Source organism: Pterocles gutturalis, unplaced genomic scaffold (assembly GCF_000699245.1).
Source record: "Pterocles gutturalis isolate BGI_N339 unplaced genomic scaffold, ASM69924v1 scaffold10867, whole genome shotgun sequence".
NCBI classification, from domain to species: domain Eukaryota; kingdom Metazoa; phylum Chordata; class Aves; order Pterocliformes; family Pteroclidae; genus Pterocles; species Pterocles gutturalis.
Window position 1 is genome coordinate 4,406 of NW_010107984.1, and position 20,992 is coordinate 25,397.

At 38.7% G+C, this 20,992-nt stretch overlaps 1 protein-coding gene across 1 annotated transcript; it reads right to left on the reverse strand.

The window, feature by feature from the left end:
• Positions 1 to 9,510: 9,510 nt before the first annotated feature.
• On the reverse strand, positions 9,511 to 20,480 carry ATRIP (ATR interacting protein). Its single transcript, XM_010072462.1, has 12 exons — positions 20,421 to 20,480; positions 18,741 to 18,911; positions 17,992 to 18,107; positions 17,537 to 17,697; positions 16,761 to 16,856; positions 15,908 to 16,037; positions 13,990 to 14,721; positions 13,187 to 13,329; positions 12,484 to 12,575; positions 11,467 to 11,550; positions 10,938 to 11,187; positions 9,511 to 9,578 (listed from the first exon to the last, which is right to left on the reverse strand). The coding sequence occupies exons 1-12, from the start codon at positions 20,478 to 20,480 to the stop codon at positions 9,511 to 9,513; spliced, it is 2,103 nt and encodes a 700-aa protein (XP_010070764.1).
• Positions 20,481 to 20,992: the final 512 nt, after the last annotated feature.

Genomic DNA, 20,992 nt, shown 5'->3' on the forward strand with positions numbered 1-20,992 from the left:
AAAGATCTTCTACTATGCCCCTGCATACAAAACTTTTAAAAGTATAATTTGTGCTGTTTACACTGTGCAACTGTAGTATATTTTTCTGGAAGATGGCAGTCTTTAAGTAAAGTGAAAGTTCATTCAGTATCTTTCTTTTTAAATGCTTCGAGTACAAGGAAAGTATTTTTCTTGCAGAAGTTGTTGATTTATACCTCAAGCAAATACAAAAAGAGATTTTGCTCGATATACAATGAGAAAAGCATGAAGAAGGAGTACTTCAGAAATAAGAACCACAATAACATTTGCTGTGCAATAATTTTGGAAGGAATGGTCTAATACGAGCATTATCAAACACCCAAAGCTGTAGCAATTTTTTGCACAGTATTAAAATATAAAAACTTAATCTCTAAGAAACTACCTGATCTATGTTCAGTATGTTCTGCCTGTTTGGAAGCTACTATTGTTAGGGAAGCTACAATGTAATACATTTCGTTTACCATTCAAAAGGGAATTTTCCTTGGTTGAAACACATTTGCCTTTAGTAAGGGTAGCAAACCACGTTTCATTGTCTTTGGACTAGTTGCGTTTTTCTGTGTTAAATAGCATGAGTTGATAATTTCCTTGTTTTCTTTCCCAATTTTAAGGCTTGCCTTCATTGGGTGATTTCTCAGGTGGTTTTAATTTACAGGTAGAAATTAACAACAAAACCAAACTCTGCCACTTAGTAGAACAAATAGATCAAAAGCTGAAAACCTGAGAATTCTTAATGAAAAATATTGGACAAGTATTTTTTTGTCCAAATATTATTGGACAAGCTTACTTAAGTCTTATGTCGTTTATGAGTTTGGAAGAAAAATTAGCACCTTAATCCTATGTTAAGCAGAAGTACCTGCCAGTGTTTCATCCTGCCTCATCACAGGGAAAGAATTTATTTTATGGGAGAGATGGGATGTCAGAAATAGATTGGGGTTTTTAAACGCTTAGGGTTTATCACTGTCTGTCTCTGGTCGGGACTGTAGACGGCAGGAATCTAAGGATCTTTATAAACTCAGTCTGTGTTCGAAATACAATATATGGAAGGGGGTAAGAAACCCCAGCCCAACACACAGAAGAGATTAAACCTCCCTTTTGTCCTCAACATTCAAGAAAGCTGAGCAGCGAATGAGAAGGCAGCAGGATTTGGTCACAGTCAGGTAATGTGTTTTCAAGAAGGTAGCGCTTGCAGTCATGAAACATCTTGGGACATCCTCACGACTGTGTACTGGTGTTTGCAAGGCTTTTGGCTCTATACACCTTGTATTGACCAAACAAATAATGATTTTTATTTTTTTTACTGTCCTCTACAATTCTGTCTTTTCTAACAGTGAAATACAATTTGTTATTCCTCAGTAGAGCTATCTACTCTATCACTGTGACATAATCATTGAAATAATGTTGACATATCTCACACACTGATTTTACTTTTTTAGAGAGGCCATTAAGCCATTTGTCCTGCAATTCTACATTTGGGGTATAGTACTGTTTGAAAAATATTGATGGTGGCATTGTTTTACCTCATGTGATGGATGGAAACTGCTGCTGTCAACAGCAGCCTTATTACTCTTCCTGATTTTTGAGTCTATTTCTGGGTTATTCCAATTCTTTTTTTCAAGTAAGTCTTCAGGGCATTTCAGAAGAAACTTGTACAAAGTTTTTAGCATTGGGATTCATGACAACCTGTGCCCTTCTGTTACACCTCTCTGAGAGTGTTGATGTTAATAGTGTGAAATGTTGCCAAGGGGCACTCGGAGAGCACGCACACCCTGTGTCTGTGTGTTCCTCCTCTTTCCTGCCTTGTAAGTGGGAGGAATGAGGCAGTCCTTCACTAAACTGTTAGGAGTTATGTGAGATCAACCAGGAATGGACATCCTCCTGTATGGAGGATGACATGTTTCCCTAGAAATCTGGAATTTTTATGTGTGGGAGGGCACTGAATAACTGCAGAAATAATTCCCTTGCTATAGTCCTACCCCTGTGTGTTTATTCATATAGAAGGAGGGCTGAGACTCTTCCAGCACCTTTATAAGGCCACTGCCTGGATGGAGCCTGGCCAGCGAGGTGCAGCCAGCGCGCACAGCTGCCGTGCAGCTCTCGGAGCACAGGTACAGCGTTGTAGTGTTGGGCTTCATGAGGCTATTACTCTGCACCACTCTTCCTTTCCTCCATCTGATGTGACAAAGCATACAGTTCGTGGCACTGTTCGTGGAGTTGTGTTTTGGTTATGAAAGGAAAAATCTGCAGTTTCATGAGAAGTTGGCTCAATCATCTGCCATCATCCCTAAGGAAAAGGTAGTAGGAAAGTAAAGTGGCAACAATAACAGAGGTCTCCAAATCTGAAATTTTGGTGTATATGTTGTACAGACCAACACAGTTCATAATTGGAGCACTTTACCAGATCTTTTCTTAGTGTATTAATCATCATTAACAGTAAGGCGTAGGACCAAATCTTATTCAGTTGTGGCTGTGCGACCTGTTGAAACTTGTTTTCATATAGTTAATAGAATGGGATGATTATAGAAAAGATGGAGAAGTTGATCCATGAAGTTTTAGTTTAAGCACTGCTGATGTGTCCGTCCGAGTAGCTATCGCCTTCACATCAAACTAGTTATCTGCAGTGCCGTAAGGGAGGGGGAATGGAATTAAAATTTTAAGTGTTGAAAGAGCATATGTTCATTTTTTTTTATTCTGTAAGTGCCTTTGTTTCAGAAATGTTTTGTGAAATTAAATACAGTAGAATATTCTGTTGTACTGAACTTACTAGATAATCATTGTTGATTTTATTACATACTGTAACCTAGCTTTGTATGTTGGTTGTAGTTTAAATGTAAGTATTCAAAAGAAATTGCATAAACTTTATGCACCTTTGTAATAAATGCAGTGTTTGAAGTATATTCTATCAATTTTGTTTTCTTACCCTCAATTTGAGTGTTCTTTAGGAGTGTATCTGTGAAGCTACACATCATTGTGTTTGACAGCTAGTGTTACCAAGTGCACTGTAAGTCACCTTGTGTACTGAATATCACTTTTGGTAGTGGAGGCTGAAGCCTAATCAAAATTACAGGTCACAACGTAAAGCAAGGACAGTGTAAGCTCCTGAGTGATATTCTGACAGGACGCTTCAAAGCTAATCCGAAAGGATGGCTTCTAAGGTCTTGTCTAGCCTAAGGAGTGAATTAAATGCATGAAGTTTGAATGCCTTAGCTAACAAATCCCGAGACATTTGAAAGGTCTAGTATAGACAGGATGGTAGACTTCAAAGAAATCTATAATTTGATTAAAGTTTAATATTTTCTCAAAATGTATTTTGGCTCGTGTGTTTAATATCGTGCCTCATTTGTCAACTTGACCAGCATGTGGTAAGTGATGTGCTGTCTACTCTGTATGAAAACAGTTCTGCTGATGTGTTTGTGTACTTTCAATAGTTCTGAAAAAACATGCTTTGGAAAGGTTGTATTCATGCCCCTGACTTGTTTCTTTGACGAGGTCAAGAATGCTTTTTATAAGACACCAAGTAGTACTGAATTGGTTGAGGGCATTTGGTATAAAATCATTGCCTTGAATTGCCAGCTGAGTTTCCAATGTAGGATTTAAAAGAAAGGGGAAAGGGACAAAAAACCCCAAAACTACACCCACAAAAACACCCCCCAAACTTGTTCTGAAAGAGTTGTTTATCATGGAATAACCGGGTAGTTTTGTAATGGATTTGTTGGAGTTTCAGCTGCAGGCTGATAATGGGATAATGCAGGTGAAACGTAGATCATTTCACTTCCAATTTTATTTCACATTTTCTCAACAGAATTTCTATTTGTTACCTGGTGACAGCAGACAAAATGTATGCTCCTACAAGCCTAAATCCAGCAAAGAATTAGTGGAAATTAATTAGTAATTGCGGAGTTATTTCTGATGCTTTTGTTGCCACTACTTTTTAGTTCATCTGTTTTTGTTTTCCTGTGACTTTTTAGCAGGTGCATCTGCGCAATATGTCTGAACTTGAGAAGTGCCACGCAGAGAAGCCTCCTGTTCAGAGGAAACCTCTGTGCCTTCCCTTCTCTCTGCACACAGGTCTGAGGAACAAGAGCTAGTGTTCTGTTTAAACTTTCAGATTCCCTTTTGTTAAAGGAAAGCACATAGAGTTTCAAAGGTACTTTCACCCCTTAAAATTGCAGCAAAATGTGGTACAGGAGAGTAAACAGATGAAGTAAAAAGTTGAGAGCCCAGGGTTAGGTTGGTTATGTTTTCGTAATGTTTACTCAGCAGTTGGTTATGGTAGTGTGAATTTTTCCAGAACACAACTTGGCATGCATCTTAAAACCCACAGCAGGGCTGTACGGAGGAGCTGGACACAACGGAGGGAAAAACTTTAGCAATTGTTGCCAATCAAGCAATTCTCTCCTTTCCGCCCCCACCAAGTATGGAAACTTGGTATGGTATCTAGGCATGTACGGTAACTTGCCAGGTTTGCTTTCAGCTAGTGGTTTGGGGCCTTTCTTTTTCCTCTTGTTGCTCTTTGACCTCATCTACTTGTCAGTGTAGCCAGTATCACAGGAGCCTGCTCAGATTTACAGCTTTTCAGTAAGTTGTGTAGGAGGGGGAGTAAAGTACCCAACTTAAACCTGTTAGAGGTGAGATAAAGCTGAAGAAAATAATTTATTTTATCCTTTCAGATCTCGGGCATCTGTATTGATGGAGTAGTTTCCTCTGCTTCACCTTTTTATGGCAGTCTCCACTAAGGGCAGGTTAGTCATGTTATAAAGGATGTCCTTCTGTTGTGATTTCTTGAGGTTTGGGACAGTACTGGCTTTCGTCAATACTTTTGTCAGCACGGGCTAGCGAGGAGGCTCTGCGTGGCAGTGTGGCATGGCCCCTCTGGGTTTCCCCTGGGGCTGCAGTGTGCTGTGCAGGTTCGGAAGCAATGTCGTTTCTGTCTCAGTGCTGTCCCTTCTCTCCTGCAAACCAACAAGTCAGGGGTCTGTTTCACTTTTGGTTTCACTAGAGTGAAGAACAGTTCAAGATAAGTATAAAGTAAACTCTTGATAGGCCATTTCCCTTAGTGCAGTCAAAATAACTTTTAAATCAGTTACTGGAGACTTTGAATTCTAACACTTCTTGCTTCTGCAGTTGGTTTGTGTGAGTTACTTTAGCGCTGGAATCAGGTAGGATCTGCTTTGCGGACGGCTGGACAAGTGTTGCAGCACAGCTGTGCTGTAAAGGAGGTCTTAGCAAAACAAATTGTTCAGCTACATTCTCAAAATAACAAAAAAAAATTTGCTGTTCTGTGTTCCCTGTGTTTGGAGACTGCAGTTCTGTGGTAAATGGAAAATAAACTCGCTGTTTCTTCTAGATATTTTCAAAAGCAGGTTGGGCAGCTGCTCAGAGCACTATTTCACTTACATGCTTTAAGACTAAACATTTTTAAGATTAGTCCAAGGTGAACTATACTTGTCCCAGGGCCAAGGGACTCAGCACATCGCTAGCTGTTCGCAGTTAAACTTTGCACCGAATGTGTTGGCCCTCACTCTTGGAAGCACTTTGATAAACTTCATCCTCAGTGGGCTTGTAGGTCTTTACAAAGCCCACAGGCCACTTTTTCCTTATCAGTCTGCTAAATTCTAGTCAATGAATTATCGGTTTTTTATTTTTAACAATTTACACTTTAAACATAAGCTTGCATTTGCTCTTACATTCACAGCAGATCGGAATGGCTGCACTTGACCTTAATTAATATAACCATAAATAATTAGTATTACTGACTGTAACAAACACAAAAACATTATTCAACAGTTCAAGTAACTCACAGTTCTCATAGTCTAGCACAGGCTAATCTTTCTTAAGCAGTAGTTCACACTAGTGGGATTAATATGAATAAAAACATGTTCCACAGCGCAGGTCAGATGTATGCTACATGATGAGGTATTTTGTCCTTGCCATCTTCACTTAGTACAGCGTGGCTTATAACCTATGTTTTGAAGCCTGACTTGACACAAACCAGATGTTGTTTGTCTAGTCTGTGCAAGTTTGCTTTGATCGGGGCTTCCCTAGAGAGGCATCGTCCAACCTCAACTAGTCAGTGATCCTGTGAGGTGTAGAAAATAAGGTGTTACCTGTGCAAATTTCCTAAATATTTTAGTCAACGAAGCACCATTTACTTTATTTCTGTACTTATCTTTAGTAGAAGTAAACTGCTGTGTGTTTGAATCCATGCGGTGCCTCAGGTCCCCGAGTCACCATGCGACGATGCTTAGTAATGCAGCGACACTTCCTCCTGTGCTGCAACCGTCCAGGGGTAGCAGATCTTAAATTACACATCAGCAGCGTGTCATCCCCCTTTCTGCATTAAGTGCCTGAGTGATGGGTAAGCTAGTAAGACGTGATTGCTTTCCTCATCCAGCTCCTGCCTAGCTTTAGTCCTGTCTGCTCAGGACAGCTCAGCGAGGAGGAAAGAGACAGCTGTACTTAGCTCGGCTTGCTGCAGAAGGGAAACTGTCGTTGCCATCCCCGTGGGCAAGAAAACAGATGGGTGGCTGCTGCTGACTGAGGAATGTGATAATCATGTATAGAACACCACTAGTGGTTTCTGTTGTTGCTCAATACTTCATTGATGTCAGAGTGAATTCCTTTTCTCAGTTCATACAGAGGCATAGCTTATCTAGAACATGTTGGGAGAATGCGACCTGGCCTTGAGCAAAGAGCTGCTATGCTGTGAATTCTTCAGGGAGTGCCTGATGAGAACAGTGTGTGTTCTGTTATTTTTAGGTCATGCAGATAGCAAACCACTAGCCCCATAATCTGTAAAAATACTTCATTTTTTTTCAGGGGACGATCAGTTGCATACATGATTGGATCTCTTTAATACCAAGAAAAAAATCCCAAGAGAATGTAAAAGGGAAGAATTACTGAAGGTCAGTACCATCTTGCAATGATCCCAACAAAAGACTGATCATTGTAAATGACTTAGAAAATAATGAACTATGGCAGTTCTGGAAGAATATCTATGTTTGCCCTTTCTCTCTAGGAGAGCAGCCTCATTTTTCCTTAGGAGTGTGAGCTTTTCAGCTACAGAAAATGCCTTCATTATTAAAAGCTATGGTTTAATTTCATAATACCATGAGGTTACTGTAATTTTTACCAGTGAAGGTGTAGGGTTTGGGGTCTGTTTGTTTGTATATAGCCTGGGCTACACCCCATCAAAGTCAAAACTGGGAAGAAAACAGAGTGTAGATGTACATGTGTTCGGGTGTTGCCTGTTAGAGTGGGTGGATGGGAGGGGATGCAGTGCCAGAAGGGAACAGTTAAGAGATATTTTTCTATCATTTTTTCCCACAGATAACACTTGTTTATGTAAAGTTTAGCAGTAATTAACTTCTCCCTTTTACTAAGCTGCCATGCACACGCCCTTTAGATGAGACCAGAAAATTTTTAAACAAGTTTTTATAACTGGATTGCCTCAACAATTTAGGATTCCTTAACTGGTTTTTGTCCAAACTCCTCCTAACAGTTCATTTGGTCTAGTCACCCCAAGAGGGGTTTAAATGCATCTTATCTCTACAGACTCAAATTATGTTCAGAGAATGAGGTGGCAAGAACAGCACAGAGCAGTTGAAAAGTGATGGAAAGTCATTTTGGGATATTGTGATTAGTGTACCTTTTGTTAGGACAGCTCTTAAGCTTGCTGCTCACAGCAGGCTAACTGCCTGATACTGCTTTACTGCAGCTCGTACTCACAGGGCTACTTTTACTGAATTATCTTAATGCTTACCTTGGTTTTGAGTAAGGAAGGGGCTTTTAACTGACATTCTTCAGCTCTTCTCTCCAATCCTAAAGGCTAGGAGGTGCTGTGTTGGGTTTTGGGGATTTTGGGTTTGGTGTGGTTTGTTGGGTTTTTTATTTTTGTTAAAGTGGACAAGTCAAATGGTTTTATGTCAGACTGGAACTTCTATAGCATGTCTTGTCCAGCACCCTGGTGGCAGTTGTAGGAGAGTTACCATGCAAACCAAAACAAAGTCAGAAGGCTTTGCTGTTATGCAGGAAAATGGCAGTTCTCCAGGTGTTACAAGGGACTTGAAACCTGCTACAGCGAGGAGTGGTTGGCAGCTTGTGTTTTACAGAAACGCACAAGCCCTGCCTCGCAGAGCTCTGCCTGCTGATGCTCAAAGCAGAGGAGACTTAGCCCTAGGCTGTGTTGTGGGAGGAAGGAGCAAAGCTTTGTACCTCGCAGCGTTGGCCCTAGGGCGATGCTGGGTTATTACACTGGGTATTCCTGCACTGCTGTTTCTGGGAAAGTTCTCTTCAAAAGCAAAAGCCAAATCAAGAGCTTGAGTGGGGCTCTTTGCCCAGGCACACCAGGGCAGGACACAGTGTTTTTGGGTTATGACCAGAGAACTGGATGTTTCCCAATTTTCCAAGGGCTTCCTTCCCCCTGTAGTACTGTCTCCTCCTTCTCCTGGTCCCTGGAGCCAGGCTTATTCTGAGCCAAGTATCTGTCAAAAAATGAAAAAAACTTTCCAAATTATTTAAAAACGCAAACCTGTAGGCTCATTTTAGGAGCACTTACACTTCCCTTTTTAAGGTGTAGGGTTAAGCTGATGCCTGCAGCTGACGATGACAGGCTGAGAATCACACACCCTTTAAAGGGTATAGCAGCAGTTCTTCCTCCAGTCATCAGTGCTGCATCCTGCAAATGAGATGCTCGTTCGTCTTCGCTGCAGTGCCTGTCCAGATACTACAACCAAAACAGTCATTCTGCACAAATATAAATTTCCTTCTTTGGACTAGAAAGATAGAATGCTCTCCTCAATATTACCATCATACTTTCCTTAGGGTAACTTTTTTAAAAAAAAGGGTTCTAGTATTTTTTTTTGGCATCTTAATAGTTACACTTTCAGCAGATCCAGCAGATGAAATTGAGAAAAATGAACTCGGGTGATTGCTACAGGGCTTCCACTTTCTTGCTCAGAACCGAAATGCCAACTTTAAGTTACTTCTAGAAAGGTTTTTAAAATCACAGTAAATTGTTTACTAATATCAACATGAAATTTTTGAAAGTCAAGCAAGAAAGTGTTACAGCTGCAAAAGAAATATGTTCAAAAGACTTTCATATGAACTCAGTGATCCCAAACATCTCAGCACATTCACCATCAGAAATTCAGCTGGAGTCACAGTAAAATGGAGAACACAATAATGAAATTTCCATTCCATTCACAGCAATTTCATAAAGAATGAAATTCATAAACAGAACCAGTCATAAGCCATTGAGTGGTTTTGCACAGCAAAACAGTACGTTGCAGTATAATTCTTACATCAACATTGCTTTCAGATACGTTTAGATGGCACTTAAATAATCACAACAAAGAACTGTCTTAGTTGTGCTGCATTTGAGTGCAACCTTTAGATTATGACTTAATAAAATAGATGATTTAAATTTCAGATTTACACTGGCAATGATTATTATGATTTAGATGAGGAAGGACAGAGATCTTTGCTAGATGTGAGCTAGCTGGAGTCCATTCCTTGGTCTTCTGCTTCGGGCTCAGGAGGATACAATTCATCCAAAATCAGCTCTGCAACAACAACAGCAACAAAATCATGTTTGAGAGTCATTTTTCTATTTGATATACTATAATTATAGCTACTCTCTCTTTGCATTTTAAAACATACTGACTGTAAAAGGCTACAGCAAATATCCTTTTTCAAGGTTCAATGCAAACAGGTCTTTAGATATCTTTTGTCATACAAACTTCTCCCCCTCTTTTCTTAAATGCCTCTTTAGGCATTAAAGGAGAAAACTACCTTGGACAATCAATTAAGTTTAGCTATTAGTGGAAAAACAGTAAAGGGCACTTAGTTATTCTACAACTAGTTCTGAGTACTTATTAAGTTTAAAACCTCATTTTTTGTTAACTAATTTTAAAAAGCCACTGGGACAAAAGCAACTTATTCTATATTTTAAAGGAAAAACCTGAATGCTAAATGCAGGTTTGCAAGCACACACATGCACCACCCTCCCCCAGATCACAAGCTGTTACTGTTTTGGTCCATTTCCAAGCATAACTAAACAAGGTGTTAGGCAAAGTTCTAGAAAACCTCAGGACATGCTAAGCTGTTGGAGTAGAACAAATACATGGCACGCTGGTTAGCACCTTCCAAAAAGTCACTGTAACCAAGTGGCATGCTTGCATGACCTACCTTACTGATGCAATATGTACACCAACAATGAAGGGTTTATCCCTCAGGCTCTGAACAAGACCAGATGCCTTGTCTGGTATCTTGTAGCAAACCCATATACTGACACAAGAGCGCAACCTTTACATCAGCTCTACAACATGCATGTACATAATGCTATGAGCGAATGAAGAAATGGTATCAAGGTAGAAAGGAGGAGAGGCAATTTAACAAGATTAGTGCTCTGCAGGACAGACACCAGAAGTGTGCAAAGCAAGTCCTGATGGACACGGGCTAGAGAAGCTTTTGGGGTAATGGAGAAAGGCTGAGGGTAGAAGAGGGAAGAAGGAGAGAGATGTTAAGGATGCAGGGGAAAAAACCCAACAAACCAATTGCAGAGAGAAGGTGTAATGCTTGTTGGAGAACTGGAATAATATTTTTTTTTAAGTAAGGTAGCATATAGTCCAGATTGTTCTACTAAAGAGAGCTGGAATATAGGATTTTGTTTGATCAGATACTAGGGGTGTATTTCTATGGAGAGAAAGACAAGATAAAACTATTAAAGAATAGTAGAGCAGTGATTCAGTATAATTAAGTTTGAGAAGCACTACACTATGGACCGTCTTCAGAGGTGTGAGCAACAAACTTCCACAGTATTTGGTATGTGGTACTTGTTAAATGAAGAAAGGGACAGAAGTGGAATTTCTGTTTCTACAGCATAGAAAAAAACCCCAAGATTATCATTTGACTCATTTTACCTTCACAGGCACTCAATTTTTTAGTCTTCTTGAGAATGGCCCTTATGCTTGGCATGGCTTGGTCATACTGATGGAGAACTTCCAAGCAGTGTTCATGGAACAGTTTATCTTTCTGAGATAGGCTGTGTAAGAGTAAAACAGCATCCTGTAAAAACTGAATAATTTGTTCCTTATATGCACACAAGCTGTTCTCAGATCTTCTAATCTTCATCCACTGTCTATGTAACATTATAACTAGTGCCTTAACAACCTGCAAGAAGAAAAAAAAGTGCCTCAATACACAAAGTAAAATTATAGCAGCAGAAAACTTTATTCTTTATGAACTTTTCTGATGAACTTCTTCAAACTTCCAAATTCCAGAATATTTTCTAGCAAGCAAAAGCAAGCTTCCTATAAGGTGGCATCCTTTAAAACACAGTACACTTCCATTTCATTGTAGCTGAAAAAAAAGGGCAAAAAGCTATTTCAGCATTGTTAGGAGCACCTTTAAGTTCTCAGTAGGTTAAACTCAGCCACTGTGGTGACGTACCTCGAGATTACATTGGCAGTCTGTACCAGGTAACAAAACCGCTGGGCTGGAACACCGCATACACCTTGTCAGGAGTCTAACTGTCTATTACAAAAACACGCAGATTGCATTATAATGAGTACTAGGGCTCTGCAGAGTTATCAAACAATTAAGCTGCAACTAAAGGGAGGTGGAAATGATATTTCATTACTCGTTTCAAACATGCTTGCATTTTTTCTTAACAGTTGATCTTTTTTTTACCCTAAGAAATTGTTAAAAGTCTTTTCCCTGGAAAAATTTACAGACATAGAATTTGCCTTGCACAGAAACCTTTTCAGCTTTGATGAGAAAGGCTAATGTGGTGCAGGGGGCCTTAATTCATTGTATACAAATAATGTATTTACACTTAATATGACAATGTAGGCAGGGTGATAATGAAAAGAGTTCAAAATTCTCTCAAATGTGAGCAGAAGTGGAGCAAATGGTAGAACCTCAAACAATATTATTAAGATCTTGAATACTATTAAGATCTTGATAGCCACCACTATCAGTACAAACAAGACAGATTAAATTCAAAAGCTATTCTTCCTATCTATAATCATGACTATGACATAGCAAGCTAGCATTTACACTGAACACAATGAATATAATCCTGAATTGCTATAGACTGCCTGTTATATGAAATAACTCGTAAGATGCAGTTCAGAAGTAATTAATACAATCAAAATGAATCATAGATCTTGCTTCCTTTTACTCCTCTTCGATCTAAGAGCAAAATAGTGTTGAACATTCACAGCCATCAGTGACTTATCTATGACTATTATGACTGACGTTATCTTTAAGACTAGTTACTGATTCAGTTTTAAGCAGCTACTCTTAAAAATCAATGTAGTCCCTTACTGCAAGCCAGTATTTTCAGTGTTCTATTTCATCTGCAGAAAGAACTTGGTTTTGAACAATTTGCGCATTGCCCTGTTTCTCCCACTCCCCCAGCTGGAAATAGCAGGAAAATGCATATGGAAAACTAGGTGTGGTTACCTCTTGTTCCAGCTGAAGCCAAAGCATTTCAGATGCGGATTTATCTGGTCTTGATGTAATATACATGTACAGTGCAAGAAGAAGGCAGGTGTCTGAAACAGAGATAACTTTGTTCTTTTCCCACCTAGTCAAGGGTTTATGACAAAAATTAATTCTGTCACACAATAAATAATTTCAGAAAATAGGTAGAGTGCTATCCTGGGACTCATGATACAGGCTAAACTTCTTGCTTTACTTCAGACATCTTAAGCAATGCTGAAGAAACTAGTATCCCTAAACTTTATATATGCATCGGGGGTAATACTGTCCTACTTCATTCATAAGGAACTGGACAAAGACTATTTGTCATGCAGAGTACTGGAATCTCTAAACTCAGTATCACGAGTGCAGACAAATTAAACTTCAAACCTCATCAGAAGCCCTTTTTTTCTTATAACCTTTAATATAATAAAATTAATCTAGAAAGTAGGTTTAAAAATCCCCACGGGTATCAAAAGCACTGCATGTAGACAGATACACCACAAGACAAACTACTCTTCAAACAGAAACTGACACACTGCACCAGAACACGAGTTTTCAGGTGACATAGCAGGCTTCTTGCCTTTTGGGGTTTTAACACCTTGGAGCAAGGCCCGTTTGTGTTACTTGTAGTCCTGCTAACTAACATTCAACTGAAAGTTCTCTGTGTTATGCAGTCTTTTACCTGAATGAGAACAAAGTTGGCCAACCAATATGTGGTGTTGAGCAAGAACAGACAAAAGTCTCACGGTCAAAAGGACAGCAGGCAAAGGGGTCTCTGGACACAGACAATGGAACAATACCTGGCCACTCAGTAAGTGCTGGAAGCTTCAAAAGAAAACTCAGAGTCAGAAATGGGAAACGCACTGACAAGTTGAAAATACACTATTTCTTCTACACAGCATCGCAATTTGTGCCTTTTTAGCCATTCAGAACATACCTCATCTCAACTTCAGTGTCATAAGTAAAAACATGGTAAGTATGCTGAAAAACATATTCTGTAACTTTCTGCAGACACTCTGCAGTTCCTGCTATGGTTGTGTTACTAGACCATTAGCAGGCAAAATGTCTCACTTTTGAGAGCAGCATTTTACCTACCAGAATGAGACCCTGTGCTTTCACTCCTTATGCATCTCCCAGGAATTGTAAAAATCACAAAATTATTGTCATGGATATTCTGATCAACTGCATATGGCCTTAAGAAGTGTTGTCACTTTCAAGTGACAGCTATGCAATGAGGCAACTGTATCTGTTTCATATAAACATCACAAGTAAATCTTGTTACTGATTGGGGGCGATTATCCCATCCAGCAGCAGCAAAGGCAGTAGAAAGATCCTCAACTGCTTCTCAAAGGTGATCTGAGAAATGTGATATTCTCCCATATGTGTTAAAACTTCTACTGTCATCTGCACAAATTAGTTTAAACAGAGAATAAAAACTGCTAAACTACACAGTCTGAAATAATTTTAAAGCTATTACTGACTTACTTTATTAGCAAGTCCATTGTTGAATTTTCAGCTAATTTCACCAAAACTTTTAGGCTTTGGTTCAGTATACTATCAGTCTGGGAGCCTCTTGCAGCAGAAAAAGCTAAAACCTGAAGCAACTTTTTGAACAAAGAATGTTGAGCTCGATCGTTATCGCAAGCATCCTGTGGAGCTACAGGCAGCCCTCCTTGCGTCCGGGTATCTTCTTTATTATCACAGTGATTGTCACACAATGCATTTTTGTCCATCTTGGAAACCTGTTCATCTCCAGCAGCAGAACTTTTTTGCACTTCAGTAGATAGCAACGTGTGGACAACATCCCAGCTATAAAATGCCAAATAATAAAGAATACCCAGTGATATAACTGTAGTTTCTTCAAGAGACAACCTGAAGTCCTCCTTACTCGACACCGTATTTGTGTTGGTTTTGGAAGAAACAGCTGAATGGTTTCCACAAGAACCATTTACTGACTTGTCTGCCGATTGTACCGCCTGACAGTATGCACCAATATGGTGTTCTACCAAGGGCAAGAGATGCACGGCGCCTCGGATCTTGCAGCGTGTGAGGTGCAAGAACTCTCTCCGGCTTTCTGTTGGGCTTCCTTCAGATAATCCTTCATCCATAGCAATCAAGTTCAAGCCTGTTATTGCAAGTTTTTGAGCTTCTCGCAAGGATACCAGAGGAGCACTTTCTTCTTGAGTTGTCCTGCTGCTGGGTAGTTGTGTGGACTTCCTATCCAAATAAAATTAAAAGAAGGGAAATACTTCAAAAGAAAAGGCAGACAACATGTTTGAAATTTGAGTTATCCATATTCTGAATCAAATAATGCAAAGGCTAGAGTAATAAGAGGTATCTGTTCCCAAAATAAATCGGAAAAGAAGAAATCCTACTCCTTGATACCTGCATGGAAGAGCAATTTCAAAGCATTCCTAGGTCTTGTGAATGTAGTCAGAGCTTACAGTTGAGTAACTTCAGCAGCTCACTATAAGCCATTGCCTGAAACTACGTTTCAAACATTGGCTTCTTGCTTTCATGCTTTTGGTAACCTGTCATATAGTCTTGTCTTCCCCTGATGTTATTTGGTAGCTTCTGGGATGTGTCTGTACATTACTGATCCATATGTAGGGACCTTTGAAGGACTACAACAACAATAAAAAATTATTTTCTTGGCCAGATATGAGAGAGGGAGACTTCAGCTATTAACTACCCAAACTGCAGCTACAGAGGCCAAACACACCACCTCTGCTGGCATGAACTTGAGCAAGGGCAACGAGACATGAGCCTTGCTATGAACCCACAAAACACAAGAATTGCTAACAACATGTCAGAAAAGCAAAGGTATTTCAAGAGCTACAGTCTAATTCTTTAAAGTGACGAACTATTCCAATTTATATCCAATATTCATATTTAAAATGCTTTGCAGGCCACTATACCTAGATCTTGGAAAATGGCACATAATTTGTACATTACAAATTGAACGTAGTTTAGACTTTGAAGATGTAAATCCTCCTGTTCATTTGATCACATTTTCAACACTTTCTTCCCATTTAACTCACCATCATGTTTATATGCTTCCCGCACTGCAATGCAAGTTTTATATCCTTAAAGGGTTAACAACAACAGATGCTCACAGTCACTCCCAGGTTTTACAAAACCTTTCTGTGCCTTCCCCTAGTATACAATTAACCTAGTTTATCTCTTAGTGTTGTTCCACTGTTTCGTATCTATGATAATTGAAGATTACTAATGAAAGATGCAGAATGACGTTCCAAATGTTGCATTAAATGGCCTAAGCAAATCAGCATTTAACCCAAGGAATGAGCGATCCTACATAAGTAAGAACTTCCTAGTATAGAGAATGCCGCTATACTAAGAACATGCCAGATGATACAGTTTAACAAAAAAACATAAAACTTACGAATCCAAATAGTTAGGCTGCAACACAGCTCCAGGTAGAGGCTCCGAGTTACTGCTAAGAAGATGGCAGAGTCCTAGTAACGACCCAGGGACAATGGGCTGCTTCATCAGTGCGTTTAGTAAGATAGACCCTGAAAGGACACATAATTGTCTTTGGAGTAGCATTACCATCAACTGCAACATCCTCAACAACAAATTAGTATTTCAAAAGATTAGCCTTCTTTATAGTGCTCTCAACCTCAAAATAATTTTTTCATTGCAAATTTTTTTCTCTGCAAGAGAATGATTTTCAGAAAAATTAATTTAAGATATGATTTAAATATTAATCAAAATATACTTAGAGATATTTCAATTACAATCTCATATTAACAAAATATCTTGAGCCAAATTATTGCATATCCCAAATATCCTGATGACTTGCCCTCCATTTTCTAGTCCAGACATTAAAATAACGTGATGCAATTCTATTCTGAATTGGAAATAAAATAGTACCCTGAAGACTTCCTGGTGCTGACTGCTGTAAACATTGGGTTTTTTTATTTTTAAATGAAGGTAAAAACCAATATGTACATTTTTCCTGGTTTTATATCAGTTTACAATAAAAAGCATAATAAATTAATAGTGAAAGAGCCAGCCTTGTAACAAGATGCCTCTTGATCCATATCTTTCCATAAAGTAAAACCCAGGCAAACTTTTTTCTTAAATAGAATAACAAGATAAGCATGTTGTTAGGATATAAGGTAATAATACAATCTGAAATGTTCTAGTGCCAAATCACAATATTCAACGCAAAACGCGACCCGAGCTGTTCCTCAGAAACGCTCACTGTGTCTGTACCAACAGCATCAAGTTACCTTGTGTGTGTCGTTTATGTACAGAGTTGTAGGAACCGTTTTTTCCCACTGCTTCGTGCTTCACAGATAAAACTTCAGGATGGGTTATCTTACTGTCTGAAACCAACAGTAATTATTATTCTAATACGAGAACTTCATTGCTTATACATCTGTACCTATCCTTCACACGTTCAGTTAGCCATAGCTGTTATATAGGAAGTGAACAGACAGTAGATCAGGAAAAAACATTTGGCTTGTATAACTCGGACATGGCAAACAATAGTTAAGAGCCGTGATGCAAGTAGAATTGTTCCCCAAAATAAATTAGGAAAGTGAATAAAATTTCAGCTCTACACTGAATAAAATGTACACCTTTACAACAGAGTGTTCACTGGTATTGCTCTCAACTTTTCTTTTAGAAAAAACCAACACCTTAAGCTGAATTCCCACTACTAGCAGGGATTTAGATGACATTAGTTACAAATCAACATAAAATTCTAAAAAAAAAAGTGATAATTACTGCCCTACACATAAAGGAGGACATGAGTATGCTGTTTCAGTTGCTTCTTCCAATATGGCTAAATATGTACCCCTTAAAATAAAATCCCCAAAAAGGTCAGCTTTAAAGCCAAAACCACAAGAATACAAAAAATGCATTACCTGACTAGCAGACCGATTCAAGAAACAGGCAAATTATTTCCTTACTGAAAGTGTTCAGTCACATAGTTCAAACGTCCTTATCTAATGCAGAATGTTCCTATGCAGCGAAAAATGTTGCAGGTTGTATATGGGTTTACCTTCTTTGATCAAAGTAGTCGGGGCAATCAAATTTCCTGAAGAACACGATGGTCTAGTGGCCATTTCAGCACTGAAGGAGTCTTTTGTGGGAAAGGATCTTTTTCCAGGCTGTGGAGAACATCCTTCTGATTTCACTTGTATTGCAAAATTCTTTTTAGGGCTAAAATAAAAATGAAACACTTAGATGAATCAATATTTCTTCTGTAATTATTTTATTAAACAAGGATCTATTTCCATTGATGTTTTAAAGGTAATTCACTATAAACTCTCTGCATTTCTGTCAGAGATACAAGAAAGGCTCTTCTTGAGCAAATTCCACAGAGGTCACAACAGACTTTTTTGGTTGTATTTTTTCAATACAATGGAGCTGTTACATGAAGAAGGAAAACCTCTTTAATAGTTTAAGCACATACGCTGTAAAAAGGAACACAAATTAATTTTCCTAAACTCCTACCTTGGCGTTAAAACCATCTGAGTAACATGTTTATTTCTTTCACAGTTCTGAAGTCGTGTTCTTAATTCATTCATTTCTGCATCTTTGAACTGCAGCTCTGACTGTAACGACAGTAACTGCAAGAGGAATTCAAAAGACAGTTTTGCTGTTACCAAATAATTTTGTGGTGTTACAACTGCAGTGCAACCAGAATTACCATACGATTTCAAGATTACCATCTACTTACTGTGAACTCTGCCTAAGACCTCCCTTGTTAGGTATGCTAGTCCAATTAATACTTAGAACCACGTGGAAAAAGTTTAGGCAAGAAGCATGGCTTGTTAAGACAAACCAAGTGCCCCGCAGAGCATGACTACCCTGCGGCTGTTCACAGCAGAGTAAGCGGGACAAAAGCAGCCACTGTCCTCTTCAAGGCTTTCAGAGAGAGGACTGCAACAGCAATCTGATCAGCGTCATAAAGCTAACACTTTTTTCCATTTTAAAATACATTCCAATTTTAATGTTGTGGGGACTGCTTAAAAAAAAAGCAACAAGTAAACAAAAACGTCTGCCACTTGACTTTTTTATTATGGCAGAAGAAAACCCTCAGCGAGTTCTTACAATGCTTTCTCCTAGATAAGAAAATAAAAGTATCATACTTTGGAAATTTCACACATATGTTCCTCCTTTGACTAGACAGTCTGTGACTTCATTAAGTCATAAAATCAGCTTCTGCACACGATGCGCAAGTAACTGACATAGTTACAAACCTTTTTGGAGAACTCTTTTTCTTTTTCACTTAAGGCCTGAGATTTTTGCTGTTCCAGTAGGAGGTATGACCTTTTTTGCTCCTCCATAGCATACTCCATCTGCTGCATCGAGTCACGCAAAATTTTAATTTCTCCATTTTTAGTAAGAATTTCATCCTGCATTTCTTTCAGCTGCAAACAGATGAATTCCATCAAAGGATGTATATAACCAAAAGTATGTATTTATATTGTTATGTGGTTGAAAATTAGATATATTTATACTTTCTAGGGAGAAAAATGCTTCTGTAACCCAGTTCAGAAATTCTGCAATGTTGCTTCTGATCTTTTCCTGATTAAATCAGGCTCAGCTACTAATTTCTCTAACAGAATTATAAAATGACAGCAAAGGCATGTCACTATATACCATCCTGGTATCTGTCAGAGACCATTCTTCTCTGTCATTATGTTCTTTCTTTGGAAAGTATTCTAGTCACGCATCAATAATTTATTAATTGCTTGGATGCTAATAACAATAATTTAATTATAATAGCTCATCTGGGATTGCAGCCCACAAGCACACTGCCCTAAGACAAGCTACCACCCCTCAGACAGGATCTTCACAAATACTCTCTGAACAGCCATCACCACTCAGAGGCAAGACTTTTGAGAGAACAGAATGAGTTGTTCAGAAAAGCATGGAGAAAAATCAGAAAGCCACCTCTATACCACTACATAAAATAATGGTTTACCCCCATGTTGAACATGGTGTACAGGGAGGAGCTTTCCCAGTAAAGAAGGATATAGAACTGGAAAAGATTCAGAGAACAGAGGTAAGGGTGATGAGAGAAGGGTAAGTAGGGTCAGACCCTCCCACCTGGGAGAAAGCACAACTGTAAGGAAACAGAGGTCTGTCAAGGTGTGAGTGCTCTGCACAAGTTATTAGTCATTCACTGCCTCTCACAACAGCCAAGACTCATCCACTGAAAACCACTATGTGCAAAGTTAAAAATAAAATCAAAGAAATTTCCTGACACAATGTGGTGTTAAGCTGCAGACTTCTTTCACACTAAAAGGTATCCAATACCAAACGCACAAGTGTTAAAAAAAATACAGTACAGAATATCAAATACACGTATAATATTTCTGGATCAGGAAGTACCTGCATGAAACTTTACCAGAGGCTAAAAGGTAAATTTATTTCTGGTAAAATATCATCATGAACTTGCTCAGGTCTTCTATTCTTCCTAAGCTGACAGCCAAAGGAAGGATGGACTTGGTGTGGGCATCTGTACCTTCTTACTTTCCCACATCTATTTCTTCTCCATAGTATCCTTCCATAAGGGATCATCAGAAGGTAAAGTAACATAACACAACTTAAGTCACTTTACTTTCTCAAATCTTTGCATAAAACCATTATGGCGAACTACCTGACAGGACAGAGGAGAATGGATTTGAGAGGAAACAAGTAAATTGACAAATTAGCATTTTCTAATCTGAAATGACCAAGGATATACCAATAAAATATCACTCTTAATATTACTAGAGCTGTTTCTAGTGTGATGCTTTTAATAGATCCATGTATTTCAAAGATTACTCATCAACTTGATTAGAATTAAACACTTGGAACCGAACTTATCCCACCTTTTAGTAAGCCCTATCAGAAAATGTGATATTTAGAGGGGAGGGGAAGATACTGCTAACCTTCTGCTTAATTTCTTCATGCTGTGTTTGCAGTACTTCAAACTGGAATGCATCTCTCATCAGACTATCTTCTGTACTGCTTTCTGTTGCAGAAAAAAAGACAAGATCTGTTCTGAAGCATGGATGATGTATGTACTTCACTGATGACTTAACATCAAGATTTTGCTATTTGCTGTTACATGCATCTGAATATCTTAATGTTTATACTGTCACTAGAAACAGGTAAATTGCAAACATCTAATCACCCCAGTCACTTTGTAGAGCTTGTGCATTAATCCTTAAAACAAAGTGAAAACCCTCCCCCAAAGATTTCCAGTATCTTAACAGTAAGACAACCCACAGTAAGTGCAAACATCTCCTCCAAGATAATTTTAGTTAATGCACCCTGCACAAATAAGGGTTAACTGAAAACTTTTTGACCTGCAGAGACTGCAAATGTTAACCTCGCTAACCCATACGGCCCTCTGCACTTAACTAGGAACAAACCCCTGCATCCCGTATGCTTTTTTGAAGTAAATCTGAAAATCAGCTGCTAATATCACAGAACCACAGAATGGTTGGGTTGGAAGGGA

Excerpts from the sequence above, each read along its gene's own strand:
- ATRIP (XM_010072462.1), bottom strand. The coding sequence starts at position 20,480 with ATGAGAGATGCATTCCAGTTTGAAGTACTGCAAACACAGCATGAAGAA. Across the intron at positions 16,857-17,536 it reads GACTACTTTGATCAAAGAAG|ACAGTAAGATAACCCATCCT; the intron begins GTAAACCCATAT and ends TGTTGGTTTCAG. Across the intron at positions 11,551-12,483 it reads GGCTTCAGCTGGAACAAGAG|ACAGTTAGACTCCTGACAAG; the intron begins GTAACCACACCT and ends TTTTTGTAATAG.